This window comes from Oncorhynchus masou, chromosome 28 (genome assembly GCF_036934945.1).
Source record: "Oncorhynchus masou masou isolate Uvic2021 chromosome 28, UVic_Omas_1.1, whole genome shotgun sequence".
In the NCBI taxonomy this organism is placed as follows: domain Eukaryota; kingdom Metazoa; phylum Chordata; class Actinopteri; order Salmoniformes; family Salmonidae; genus Oncorhynchus; species Oncorhynchus masou.
In genome coordinates this window covers 4,003,763-4,016,863 of record NC_088239.1, presented here as the reverse complement: position 1 = coordinate 4,016,863, position 13,101 = coordinate 4,003,763, and the positions used below count along the sequence as shown (strand labels likewise).

The window sequence follows — 13,101 nt, the reverse complement described above, 5'->3', positions numbered from 1 at the left end:
AATTGCATGACTGTAGAATTCCATTCATTTCTATGGAGGACTGCTCCTTCTGGGGAGTTCCAATATGGCCGACCAGTGGCTTCCAAGCCTCTCATTGGCCAATACATAACATTAGCATTCCAGGGTTTATATACATCATTAGTTTCAGCTCATGAACTTTGACCTCTAGTTAAAGTTTATTCATTGGCGTTTGCGTTCATTCCAAAAGATGATAGTTTCTCATAATATAGTTTACATATAAATAAAATTATAGTTGTGTTCTTAAAAAACTGAGGTAGTTAAGTGATTAATTGATATGATTTACAACATGAATAAACATTCCATTTAACATTTTGGTAATTTAGCATCCATCTTATACCAGGCAGTGCATTCAAAAAGGTAGGTAACAACCACATATCACCGTCAAACATTACACAACGTCACTACATCAGCATATTTCTACCAAAATACCATCTCAGTTCAATAAAATTGGACACATTTCTTTCCGTGTAAATTATTTAATGGCAACGAGTGAGCATGTTAAAGGAAAGAAAGATCCCGTCATGGTGAGAGCTCTGATTTGGCACGTTCAGTTAAAGTAAAATAGAGGGATAAAATCGAAAAACACAACATTTCCTCATTCATAACATCAAATTATATTCCCATGAACATGTTCAAAAGGAGACACAAAAATACAGTTCCAAATGGCACCCTATTCCCTATATAGTGCACTACTTTAGACCAGAGCCAAATGGCACCCTATTCCCTATATAGTACACTACTTTAGACCAGAGCCAAATGGCACCCTATTCCCTATATAGTACACTACTTTAGACCAGAGCCAAATGGCACCCTATTCCTTATATAGTGCACTACTTAGGCCGAGCCAAATGGCACCCTATTCCCTATATAGTGCACTACTTTAGACCAGAGCCCTATGGCACCCTATTCCTTATATAGTGCACTACTTTAGACCAGAGCCCTATGGCACCCTATTCCTTATATAGTGCACTACTTTAGACCAGAGCCCTATTGCACCCTATTCCTTATATAGTAAAAAAACTACAGATTTTGGCTTTGAGCCAAATGGCACCCTATTCCTTATATAGTGCAACCATGTACTTTAGACCAGAGCCCTATGGCACCCTATTCCCTGTATAGTGCACTACTTTTGACCAGAGCCCTAGTGGCCCTATTCCTTATATAGTGCACTACTTTAGACCAGAGCCCTATTGCACCCTATTCCTTATATAGTGCACTACTTTGACCAGAGCCCTATTGCACCCTATTCCTTATATAGTGCACTACTTTAGACCAGGGCCCTTCGGTACTCTACTGGACACAGGACAACATTATAAAGAGAATAGGTTGCCATTTGAAACAGACAATGACAAACACAAACCACTCAAGGGTTTGTTGACCAAAAAGTAGGCCTCAATGCCATATTCTCCAACAAAGAAAACAACACTAATATTAATAACACTAAATATGTCCTCTAATAACCTCTGTGATAGGATCCTCATCACTTATATTAAAAAAACTACAGATTTTGGCTTTGCAGGCTCTCGAATGAAGGCAGCCAATCGCCAATGGCAACCATGTTTTCACTAGGGTTGTGCATCCGAAAGTGGCACCCTATTCCCTATGTAGTGCACTACTTTTGACCTGATTCCATAGTGGCTCTTGTGCACTATATAGGGAATAGGGTGCCATTTGGGATGCAGGACCAATAATTATTTTCTCCCTTCACAGTGACCACTGATCCTGCCATTGACTGGGTTTGGGGGGGGGGGGGGCCTTATCCAATCTTGTTAGATCAGTGGTTACTTCAGCAAAGGAAAGGCCACAGGATACATTAACAGAACTCAACAGGGGTCAGGCCTTTTTTTTACAGCACCAAAGCAAAAGGCTTGAAAAGCAACAACAACAACAACAAAAAGTCCAAATACACTAGAATGGCTTCCTATCCTCGTTCCCGTTCCTTCATCCTCACCGCCAGTGTCCTGAAAGAATGCTTGCGACTCAAATGGGACCCTATTCCCTATGTAGTAGCTCTAAGTTTGACCAAGGCCATTACACCTCTGGTCAATAGTGGAGCACAATGTAGGGAATAGGGTGCCATTTGAGAAGCACACAAACTGGTAGGTTAAAGCAATACAGTGGAACCAATTACACCCATCCATTCCAAATGAACCAATTACACCCATCCATTCCAAATGAACCAATTACACCCATCCATTCCAAATGAACCAATTACACCCATCCATTCCAAATGAACCAATTACACCCATCCATTCTAGAAACCTGTCTGTGTTGATGAAAAAAAAAACCCCCCCCCAAAAAAAAAAAACAAAAAAACAAACAGGAAATGAGGTCATTTAAAAAATAGGTCAGCAGGTGCATTTTTCCTCAGGTGGTTCCAAATAAATGGGACTGAATCCAGAAGACCTTTTGTTAAACAAACAGAACATGTCACAGGATACAGTCTGATAAATAACTGGCTTGGGGGGGTGGGGCGTGTTTACTGAAATACTGAGCTCATATCTTTCCTGACATTTTAAAATCTGCACATCCTGTACAGTCTATGAATAGGCACTTTTAAATAAGTTCTTTGTTCTTTCATGGTTTTCTCTCGCTGTAATAATGACACAGCAGTGTCACAACGATTCTGGGAATGGTCAGCACTGGAGATTGGCAACAAGCAGATGAAGCCAAGATGCATTCTGGATCTTGTAGTCCTGTTGGAAGGAGTTATCCTCCTTTAGCTGTTGTAGATGAACAGTCCCAAATGAAACCCCCTTGAGGGGATCTGAGATGATATGACAGGTGTAATCAATATGGGCTTAGTACAACTCGGCTCTCTGATATTCTAGGTGAAAGTTTCACCATGTTGCTTGAATCAATCATTTCCTCTTAGATCTCCACAAGGGTCTAGGGATGGATTTGGGATTGGGCCATAGACAGCATACAGAGCAGTGGAATGAGAAGGCTGGATGCTGCCTGAAGGGGGCCGGAGGAGACACGGGGTTTGGTTGGAGGAACTGCGAAGGGGGGGGGTAGTTTACGAAGACTTCTCTTTCTTTGCTCTCGGCGAATCGGCTCCGTTGGAACTCACTCCGTTCACCCCATTGGCTGCCAAGGACAGAGGATGAAGTCAATGTTCTTGGCGCAAACAACAGATGAAGAAAAGCCAAACTATCCAGCTCTACGTTTTAACCCTAATGAACATATTCAAGGGGTGGCAGGTAGCCTAGTGGTTAGAGCTTTGGACTAGTAACCGAAAGGTTGCTAGATTGGATCCCCAGAGCTGACAAGGTAAAAATCTGTCGTTCTGCCACTGAACAAGCAGTTAACCCACTGTTCCCCGGTTGGCTGTCATTGTAAATAAGAATTTGTTCTTAACTGACTTGACTGATTAAATAAAAATTCTAGATGGATCCCGATTAAAAAGCAGACAACTTAAAAGCAGAGAAAGAACAAGACGTGTTTTAACTTCGACAACATCGTGACTCACCTTTGTCTTTCTTGGACTTGGTCTTGGGAGCTTGGAGCTTCCTGGGTTTCACGGGCTGGACCTGGGCCTGCTCTCTCCACCTCCTCAGCTGGAAGTTGATGAATTTCCACATCATGAAGGCTTGAGTCACACAGATGGTAGCCAGCACAGTGATCCTGTGGACAGAAGACTGTAGTTAGACACAGCGATCCTGGGAAGAGAAGAGACAGTAGTTAGACACCAAATATTACATTTGAGGTAATAGCCAAACTGGGTCCAGACTGTGAGAACACAGTTCCAGTCGAAGTGGCTCATTTCTTTACTAGACTGTGTTCCTAATCCTCTTTTCTCTACCATCTGAAAGAACTTTCTACCTACTACAACTAGTTAATTGTCTTTAGTTAAGTTTCACCCCAGCCAAGCCACCCCATCACACGCTCTCTCTCACCGAACTATGAGCACATTGAAGTTCCCGTTAGGCAGGTCCAGTCCCTGTTGATCAGCGTTGGACAGGCCGAAGCCCACAGTCAGGACAGACAGGGACAGGGTGAGCAGCCGTCCAAGGACAAACAGCACCGCCCAGATGGAGAACCTTGTGGAGAGACAGACACGTGTTACATTACCATTCTTCATCAACACCATCATAACAAGACCTGTAGTAAACCGCCTGTCTAATAGATAAACACAAGACCTGTAGTAGACTGTCTAATAGATAAACACAAGACCTGTAGACCGACTGTCTAATAGATAAACACAAGACCTGTAGACCGACTGTCTAATAGATAAACACAAGACCTGTAGTAGACCGCCTGACTAATAGATAAACACTATCATCAAATCAAATGCAACAGGTATAGTAGACCTCACAGTGAAATGCTGAATACAACAGGTGTAGTAGACCTCACAGTGAAATGCTGAATACAACAGGTGTAGTAGACCTCACAGTGAAATGCTGAATACAACAGGTGTAGTAGACCTCACAGTGAAATGCTGAATACAACAGGTGTAGTAGACCTCACAGTGAAATGCTGAATGCAACAGGTATAGTAGACCTCACAGTGAAATGCTGAATACAACAGGTGTAGACCTCACAGTGAAATGCTGAATACAACAGGTGTAGTAGACCTCACAGTGAAATGCTGAATACAACAGGTGTAGTAGACCTCACAGTGAAATGCCGAATACAACAGGTGTAGTAGACCTCACAGTGAAATGCCGAATACAACAGGTGTAGTAGACCTCACAGTGAAATGCCGAATACAACAGGTGTAGTAGACCTCACAGTGAAATGCCGAATACAACAGGTGTAGTAGACCTCACAGTGAAATGCCGACTCTCTACTAATACAACAGGTGTAGTAGACCTCACAGTGAAATGCCGAATACAACAGGTGTAGTAGACCTCACAGTGAAATGCCGAATACAACAGGTGTAGTAGACCTCACAGTGAAATGCCAAATACAACAGGTGTAGTAGACCTCACAGTGAAATGCCAAATACAACAGGTGTAGTAGACCTCACAGTGAAATGCCGAATACAACAGGTGTAGTAGACCTCACAGTGAAATGCCAAATACAACAGGTGTAGTAGACCTCACAGTGAAATGCCGAATACAACAGGTGTAGTAGACCTCACAGTGAAATGCCAAATACAACAGGTGTAGTAGACCTCACAGTGAAATGCCAAATACAACAGGTGTAGTAGACCTCACAGTGAAATGCCGACTACAACAGGTGTAGTAGACCTCACAGTGAAATGCCGACTACAACAGGTGTAGTAGACCTCACAGTGAAATGCTGACTACAACAGGTGTAGTAGACCTCACAGTGAAATGCTGAATACAACAGGTGTAGTAGACCTCACAGTGAAATGCTGAATACAACAGGTGTAGTAGGTGGGTGGCGGGACACAATGTAGATAGCCCGGTTAGACAATGTGCAGGAGCACTGGTTGGTCGGGCCAATTGATGTAGTATGTACATGAATGTATAGTTAAAGTGACTATGCAAATATGATAAACAGAGAGTAGCAGCAATGTAAATAGAGGGGTTGTGGGGGGGGGTCACACAATGCAAATAGTAACCATATAGTCAGGAGTCTGGGGTAGCAGAGAGAACAGTCTTATGTCTTGGGGGTAAAAACTGTTGAGAAGCCTTTTTGTCCTAGACTTGGCACTCCGGTACCACTTGCCATGTGGTAGTAGAGAGAACAGTCTGTGACTAGGGTGGCTGGGGTCTTTGACAATTTTCAGGGCCTTCCTCTGACACCGCCTGGTGTAGAGGTGCTGGATGGCAGGAAGCTTTGCCCCAGTGATGTACTGGGCCGTACACACTACCCTCTGAAGTGCCTTCCAGTCGGAGGCCGAGACGTTGCCATACCAGGCAGTGATGCAACCAGTGGTTGCAGCTGATGGTGCAGCTGTATAACCTTTTGAGGATCTGAGCCAAATCCTTTTAGTTTCCGGAGGGGGAATAGGCTTTGCTGTGCCCTCTTCACGACTGTCTTGGTGTGTTTGGACCATGATAATTTGTTGATGTGGACGCCAAGGAATTTGAAGCTCTCAATCTGCTCTACAGCCCCGTCAATGAGAATGGGGACGTACTCGATCCTCCTTTTCCTGTAGTCCACAACCATCTCCTTAGTCTTGGTTACGTTGAGGGATAGGTTGTTATTCTGGCACCACCCGGCCAGGTCTCTGACCACCTCCCTATAGGCTGTCTCGTCGTTGTCGGGGATCATGAGCTTCCACTGTTGTTGTCGTCTGCAAACTTAATGATGGTGTTGGAGTCGTGCCTAGCCATGCAGTCATGAGTGAACAGGGAGTACAGGAGGGCCTGAGCACGACCTGTAGTAGACCGCCTGTCTAATAGATAAACACACCCCTGGGGGCCCCGTGTTGAGGATCAGCGTGGCAGATGGATTGTTACCTATCCTTACCACCTGGGGGCGGCCCGGCAGGAAGTCCAGGATCCAGTTGCAGAGGGAGGTTGCAGAGGGAGCTAAGTCCCAGGGTCCTTAGCTTAGTGCCGAGTTTTGAGGGCAATATGGTGTTGAGCGCTGAGCCGTAGTCAACAAGTAGCATTCTCACATAGGTGTTCCTCTTGTCCAGGTGGGAAAGGGCAGTGTGGAGTGCAATAGAGATTGCATCATTTGTGGATCTGTTGGGGAGGTATGCAAATTGGAGTGGGTCTAGGGTTTCTGGGATAATGGTGTTGATGTGAGCCATGACCAGCCTTTCAAAGCACTTCATTGCTACGGACTTGAGAGCTACGGGTCTGTAGTCATTTAGGCAGGTTGCCTGTGTGTTCTTGGTCTCAGGGACTATGGTGGTCTGCTTGAAACATGTTGGTATTACAGACTTAATCAGGGACATGTTGAAAATGTCAGTGAAGACACCTGCCAGTTGGTCAGCACACGGATCACACGTCCTGGTAGTCCGTCTGGCCCCGCTGCCTTGTGTATGTTGACCTGTTTAAAGGTCTTACTCACATCGGCTTCGCAGAGAGTGATCACACAGTCGTCCAGAACAGCTGTCTTAATAGATAAACACAATCATAACACCTGTCTACTGACTAACATCCTGGGCTAAAATGCCAAGTTGGCTTTATAGGGATATTTTGTTGTAGGGCTTTGAAGTGTGCTGTGTAACCTCAACTCACCCAGTCTCTGTGTGTGAGTGTGTGTTCACCCAGTCTCTGTGTGTGAGTGTGTGTTCACCCAGTCTCTGTGTGTGAGTGTGTGTTCACCCAGTCTCTGTGTGTGAGTGTGTGTTCACCCAGTCTCTGTGTGTGAGTGTGTGTTCACCCAGTCTCTGTGTGTGAGTGTGTGTTCACCCAGTCTCTGTGTGTGAGTGTGTGTTCACCCAGTCTCTGTGTGTGAGTGTGTGTTCACCCAGTCTCTGTGTGTGAGTGTGTGTTCACCCAGTCTCTGTGTGTGAGTGTGTGTTCACCCAGTCTCTGTGTGTGAGTGTGTGTTCACCCAGTCTCTGTGTGTGAGTGTGTGTTCACCCAGTCTCTGTGTGTGAGTGTGTGTTCACCCAGTCTCTGTGTGTGAGTGTGTGTTCACCCAGTCTCTGTGTGTGAGTGTGTGTTCACCCAGTCTCTGTGTGTGAGTGTGTGTTCACCCAGTCTCTGTGTGTGAGTGTGTGTTCACCCAGTCTCTGTGTGTGAGTGTGTGTTCACCCAGTCTCTGTGTGTGAGTGTGTGTTCACCCAGTCTCTGTGTGTGAGTGTGTGTTCACCCAGTCTCTGTGTGTGAGTGTGTGTTCACCCAGTCTCTGTGTGTGAGTGTGTGTTCACCCAGTCTCTGTGTGTGAGTGTGTGTTCACCCAGTCTCTGTGTGTGAGTGTGTGTTCACCCAGTCTCTGTGTGTGAGTGTGTGTTCACCCAGTCTCTGTGTGTGAGTGTGTGTTCACCCAGTCTCTGTGTGTGAGTGTGTGTTCACCCAGTCTCTGTGTGTGAGTGTGTGTTCACCCAGTCTCTGTGTGTGAGTGTGTGTTCACCCAGTCTCTGTGTGTGAGTGTGTGTTCACCCAGTCTCTGTGTGTGAGTGTGTGTTCACCCAGTCTCTGTGTGTGAGTGTGTGTTCACCCAGTCTCTGTGTGTGAGTGTGTGTTCACCCAGTCTCTGTGTGTGAGTGTGTGTTCACCCAGTCTCTGTGTGAGTGTGTGTTCACCCAGTCTCTGTGTGTGAGTGTGTGTTCACCCAGTCTCTGTGTGAGTGTGTGTTCACCCAGTCTCTGTGTGAGTGTGTGTTCACCCAGTCTCTGTGTGAGTGTGTGTTCACCCAGTCTCTGTGTGAGTGTGTGTTCACCCAGTCTCTGTGTGAGTGTGTGTTCACCCAGTCTCTGTGTGAGTGTGTGTTCACCCAGTCTCTGTGTGAGTGTGTGTTCACCCAGTCTCTGTGTGAGTGTGTGTTCACCCAGTCTCTGTGTGAGTGTGTGTTCACCCAGTCTCTGTGTGAGTGTGTGTTCACCCAGTCTCTGTGTGAGTGTGTGTTCACCCAGTCTCTGTGTGAGTGTGTGTTCACCCAGTCTCTGTGTGAGTGTGTGTTCACCCAGTCTGTGTGAGTGTGTGTTCACCCAGTCTCTGTGTGAGTGTGTGTTCACCCAGTCTCTGTGTGAGTGTGTGTTCACCCAGTCTCTGTGTGAGTGTGTGTTCACCCAGTCTCTGTGTGTGTTCACCCAGTCTCTGTGTGTGTTCACCCAGTCTCTGTGTGTGTGTGAGTGTGTGTTCACCCAGTCTCTGTGTGTGTGTGAGTGTGTTCACCCAGTCTCTGTGTGTGTGTGAGTGTGTTCACCCAGTCTCTGTGTGTGTGTGAGTGTGTTCACCCAGTCTCTGTGTGTGTGTGAGTGTGTTCACCCAGTCTCTGTGTGTGTGTGTGTGTTCACCCAGTCTCTGTGTGTGTGTGTGTGTGTTCACCCAGTCTCTGTGTGTGTGTGTGTGTGTTCACCCAGTCTCTGTGTGTGTGTGTGTGTGTTCACCCAGTCTCTGTGTGTGTGTGTGTGTGTTCACCCAGTCTCTGTGTGTGTGTGTGTGTGTTCACCCAGTCTCTGTGTGTGTGTTCACCCAGTCTCTGTGTGTGTGTTCACCCAGTCTCTGTGTGTTCACCCAGTCTCTGTCTCTGTGTGTGTGTGTGTGTTCACCCAGTCTGTGTGTTCACCCAGTCTCTGTCTCTGTCTCTCTGTGTGTGTGTGTGTGTGTGTGTGTGTGTGTGTGTGTGTGTGTGTGTGTGTGTGTGTGTGTGTGTGTGTGTGTGTGTGTGTGTTCACCCAGTCTGCCTCTTCTCGTTGCTGAAGTAGACCAGGCGGGACACGTGGAAGAGAAGCTCTACGAAGCAGTGCAACACCAGCAGGACCAGAGCCAGACGATTCAGACTGGAAGACACAAAATGGACGCCGTTAGATCCCTCTGTTACCACAGTAATGACAACTAATTAGAAGGTTCGAGCCTCACAGAGAGGTAAGGAAATACTTCGCCTTTCTTTGGCTAGAAAAGTGCCATTTTAACCATGAACCCGAGCCTTGCTATGGTGTGTTAATTTCCAACCATCTAATTGTCATATCAAAAAAGAGGAGCCGTGGACAGAGTAAAAATGTAGTTAGCCCCCTGATCCAACCGCCCTGCTGTAGTCTACCCTCTGATCTAAACTCCCTGCTGTAGTCTACCCTCTGATCCAACCGCCCGGCTGTAGTCAGCCCTCTGATCCAACCGCCCTGCTGTAGTCAGCCCTCTGATCCAACCGCCCTGCTGTAGTCAGCCCTCTGATCCAACCGCCCTGCTGTAGTCAGCCCTCTGATCCAACCACCCTGCTGTAGTCAGCCCTCTGATCCAACCACCCTGCTGTAGTCAGCCCTCTGATCCAACCACCCTGCTGTAGTCAGCCCTCTGATCCAACCACCCTGCTGTAGTCAGCCCTCTGATCCAACCACCCTGCTGTAGTCAGCCCTCTGATCCAACCACCCTGCTGTAGTCAGCCCTCTGATCCAACCACCCTGCTGTAGTCAGCCCTCTGATCCAACCACCCTGCTGTAGTCAGCCCTCTGATCCAACCGCCCGGCTGTAGTCTACCCTCTGATCCAACCACCCTGGTGTCGTCAGCCCTCTGATCCAACCGCCCGGCTGTAGTCTACCCTCTGATCCAACCGCCCTGCTGTCGTCAGCCCTCTGATCCAACCGCCCGGCTGTAGTCAGCCCTCTGATCCAACCACCCTGGTGTAGTCAGCCCTCTGATCCAACCACCCTGGTGTTGTCTACCCTCTGATCCAACCACCCTGCTGTAGTCAGCCCTCTGATCCAACCGCCCTGCTGTAGTCAGCCCTCTGATCCAACCGCCCGGCTGTAGTCTACCCTCTGATCCAACCGCCCTGCTGTAGTCAGCCCTCTGATCCAACCACCCTGGTGTAGTCAGCCCTCTGATCCAACCACCCTGGTGTAGTCTACCCTCTGATCCAACCACCCGGCTGTAGTCAGCCCTCTGATCCAACCGCCCGGCTGTAGTCAGCCCTCTGATCCAACCGCCCTGCTGTAGTCAGCCCTCTGATCCAACCACCCTGGTGTAGTCAGCCCTCTGATCCAACCACCCTGGTGTAGTCAGCCCTCTGATCCAACCACCCTGGTGTAGTCTACCCTCTGATCCAACCACCCGGCTGTAGTCAGCCCTCTGATCCAACCGCCCGGCTGTAGTCAGCCCTCTGATCCAACCGCCCTGCTGTAGTCTACCCTCTGATCCAACCGCCCGGCTGTAGTCTACCCTCTGATCCAACCACCCGGCTGTAGTCAGCCCTCTGATCCAACCGCCCGGCTGTAGTCAGCCCTCTGATCCAACCGCCCGGCTGTCGTCAGCCCTCTGATCCAACCACCCTGGTGTCGTCAGCCCTCTGATCCAACCGCCCTGCTGTCGTCAGCCCCCTGATCCAGCCTCAAGCCTCTGTGTGTAAAGCATCTTTCAGAGAGATTTTCCACTGGCCTTGTGTACAATTGGACAAAACAATAATGTTCGAGTGTTGTTGATGTGAACCGGTCTTACTTGAGAACGTAAGCTCCTGCGATGTGAACTAAGTACAGAGAGATATACACCAACTGACGGGGAACATCCTCCTGCAAGCGAACAGCAAAAGAGATTTCAGGAAAACAAACTGCTTGGGACACAGCCAACATTTAACTCTGTAATGACGACAAGTCAAATTGGTGATCAAAATGTTTCGACTTCTTTTGAAACACAAGTAGTACATCAGCAAGGAACTAACACTTGTGAGTTCAGTCAATTCAATCAGTACACATACACAGAGTACACATAGTACTCCAACAGACCAAGTGCTCACCTTCTTGGTCTTCTGGAAGTAGATCTCAGGCAGAGCGTGAAGCCAGTAGCCCATCTGACTGATAAAATAGAATTTCATCTGGAACCTACAAACAGGACAAACAAAAACACCAAGTCCATTCTATCACTACCTTATATTCTTAGTTCATTTAGCAGACACTTCGAGAGCGACTTAAAACAAAATAAATAAAGTGAATTCAACTAAGGTAGGTAAGGCAATGTTATAGTAGCATTTTGCACATACAAAAAGAAAAAAAAGCAGTTACAATTTGCTATTAAATAGCACTAGACGGGTTACACACAGAGGTACCTAGGAGAAGTCATGCTGAGTGATATGATTCACTCATTCCACAGAGGAGGGTTTGAAGAGAACACCTCACAACTCCCATTTAAAAAGAAACGCCCCCAAATCCTATTTAAAAAGAAACGCCCCCAAATCCTATTTAAAAAGAAACGCCCCCAAATCCTATTTAAAAAGAAACGCCCCCAAATCCTATTTAAAAAGAAACGCCCCCAAATCCTATTTAAAAAGAAACGCCCCCAAATCCTATTTAAAATAATCATAATAATTTACACACTTGCAACTCCGCTTACGATACGGCATATGAAAGGAGAGAGCACCTCAAGCAGTATCATCATCATGTCACTGTGATGTTCTCAGATGGGTTTAGAGCTTTCAACATGAAAGAATACTAAATCATTTTGTGGAATAGAAACAAGACCAGTGTCCTCTCGGTCACAGGTGGACAGATATCACGCGGTGTTTTAAAGCTGACGCTGTAACGAGTAGCGCATGCGTTTGATATGGTCAGAGGATGCTGGGCTGAGAATTATCTGGTAGATATACGAAACGGTCCCAAGCCTGTCATTAAGTACGATCACATGTATTTAGTTAGAAGGTGAAATACTATAGTATGACGTTGAAAAAATATATCTCCACTGATTTGTCATTTGTACGGTGTACTTGAGTTGGTGCCCTCAAATGACTCCTCCTCAGCCAAATATAACTACGTTGACTAGAAAGGTGAGGTTGTAATCTTTGTCAGTATAAGCATTACTAGGTATTGTTTATGGCTCTCGTGATAAATAATTACTTTTTGTTTGTTGGTATGTCTATATTAGGCAGAAATCTACTTTGACACTTAACTATGGAAATCCTGTGACTAACACAACCATTACTCGCCATCTCATTAACCCTTACTAACGCTAACTAACCCTTACTAACCATCTTATTAACCCTTACTAACCCTAACTAACCATCTTATTAACCCTTACTAACCATCTTATTAACCCTTACTAACCCTAACTAACCATCTTATTAACCCTTACTAACCATCTTATTAACCCTTACTAACCCTAACTAACCATCTCATTAACCCTTACTAACGCTAACTAACCCTTACTAACCATCTTATTAACCCTTACTAACCCTAACTAACCATCTTATTAACCCTAACTAACGCTAACTAACCCTTACTAACCATCTTATTAACCCTAACTAACCATCTTATTAACCCTAACTAACCCTAACTAACCCTTACTAACCATCTTATTAACCATCTTATTAACCCTAACTAACCATCTTATTAACCCTAACTAACCCTAACTAACCCTTACTAACCATCTTATTAACCCTAACTAACCATCTTATTAACCCTAACTAACCATCTTATTAACCCTAACTAACCCTTACTAACCATCTTATTAACCCTAACTAAACCTAACTAACCATCTTATTAACCCTAACTAACCCTTACTAACCATCTTACTAACCCTTACTAACCATCTTACTAACCCTTACTAACCATCTTAC

General features: G+C 46.1%; 1 protein-coding gene across 1 annotated transcript in view; it reads right to left on the bottom strand.

The window, feature by feature from the left end:
- Positions 1 to 2,314: 2,314 nt before the first annotated feature.
- Positions 2,315 to 13,101, bottom strand: part of LOC135517113 (translocating chain-associated membrane protein 1-like 1) — a 29,095-nt gene continuing 18,308 nt past the window's right edge. The window contains exons 6-11 of the mRNA XM_064941143.1: positions 11,290 to 11,374; positions 10,995 to 11,065; positions 9,238 to 9,342; positions 3,921 to 4,064; positions 3,494 to 3,648; positions 2,315 to 3,111 (exon numbers count right to left, since the gene is read on the bottom strand). Of these exons, the coding sequence (XP_064797215.1) occupies positions 3,041 to 3,111; positions 3,494 to 3,648; positions 3,921 to 4,064; positions 9,238 to 9,342; positions 10,995 to 11,065; positions 11,290 to 11,374 (631 nt within the window). The 3' untranslated portion in view covers positions 2,315 to 3,040. The remainder of the gene's footprint in view (positions 3,112 to 3,493; positions 3,649 to 3,920; positions 4,065 to 9,237; positions 9,343 to 10,994; positions 11,066 to 11,289; positions 11,375 to 13,101) is intronic.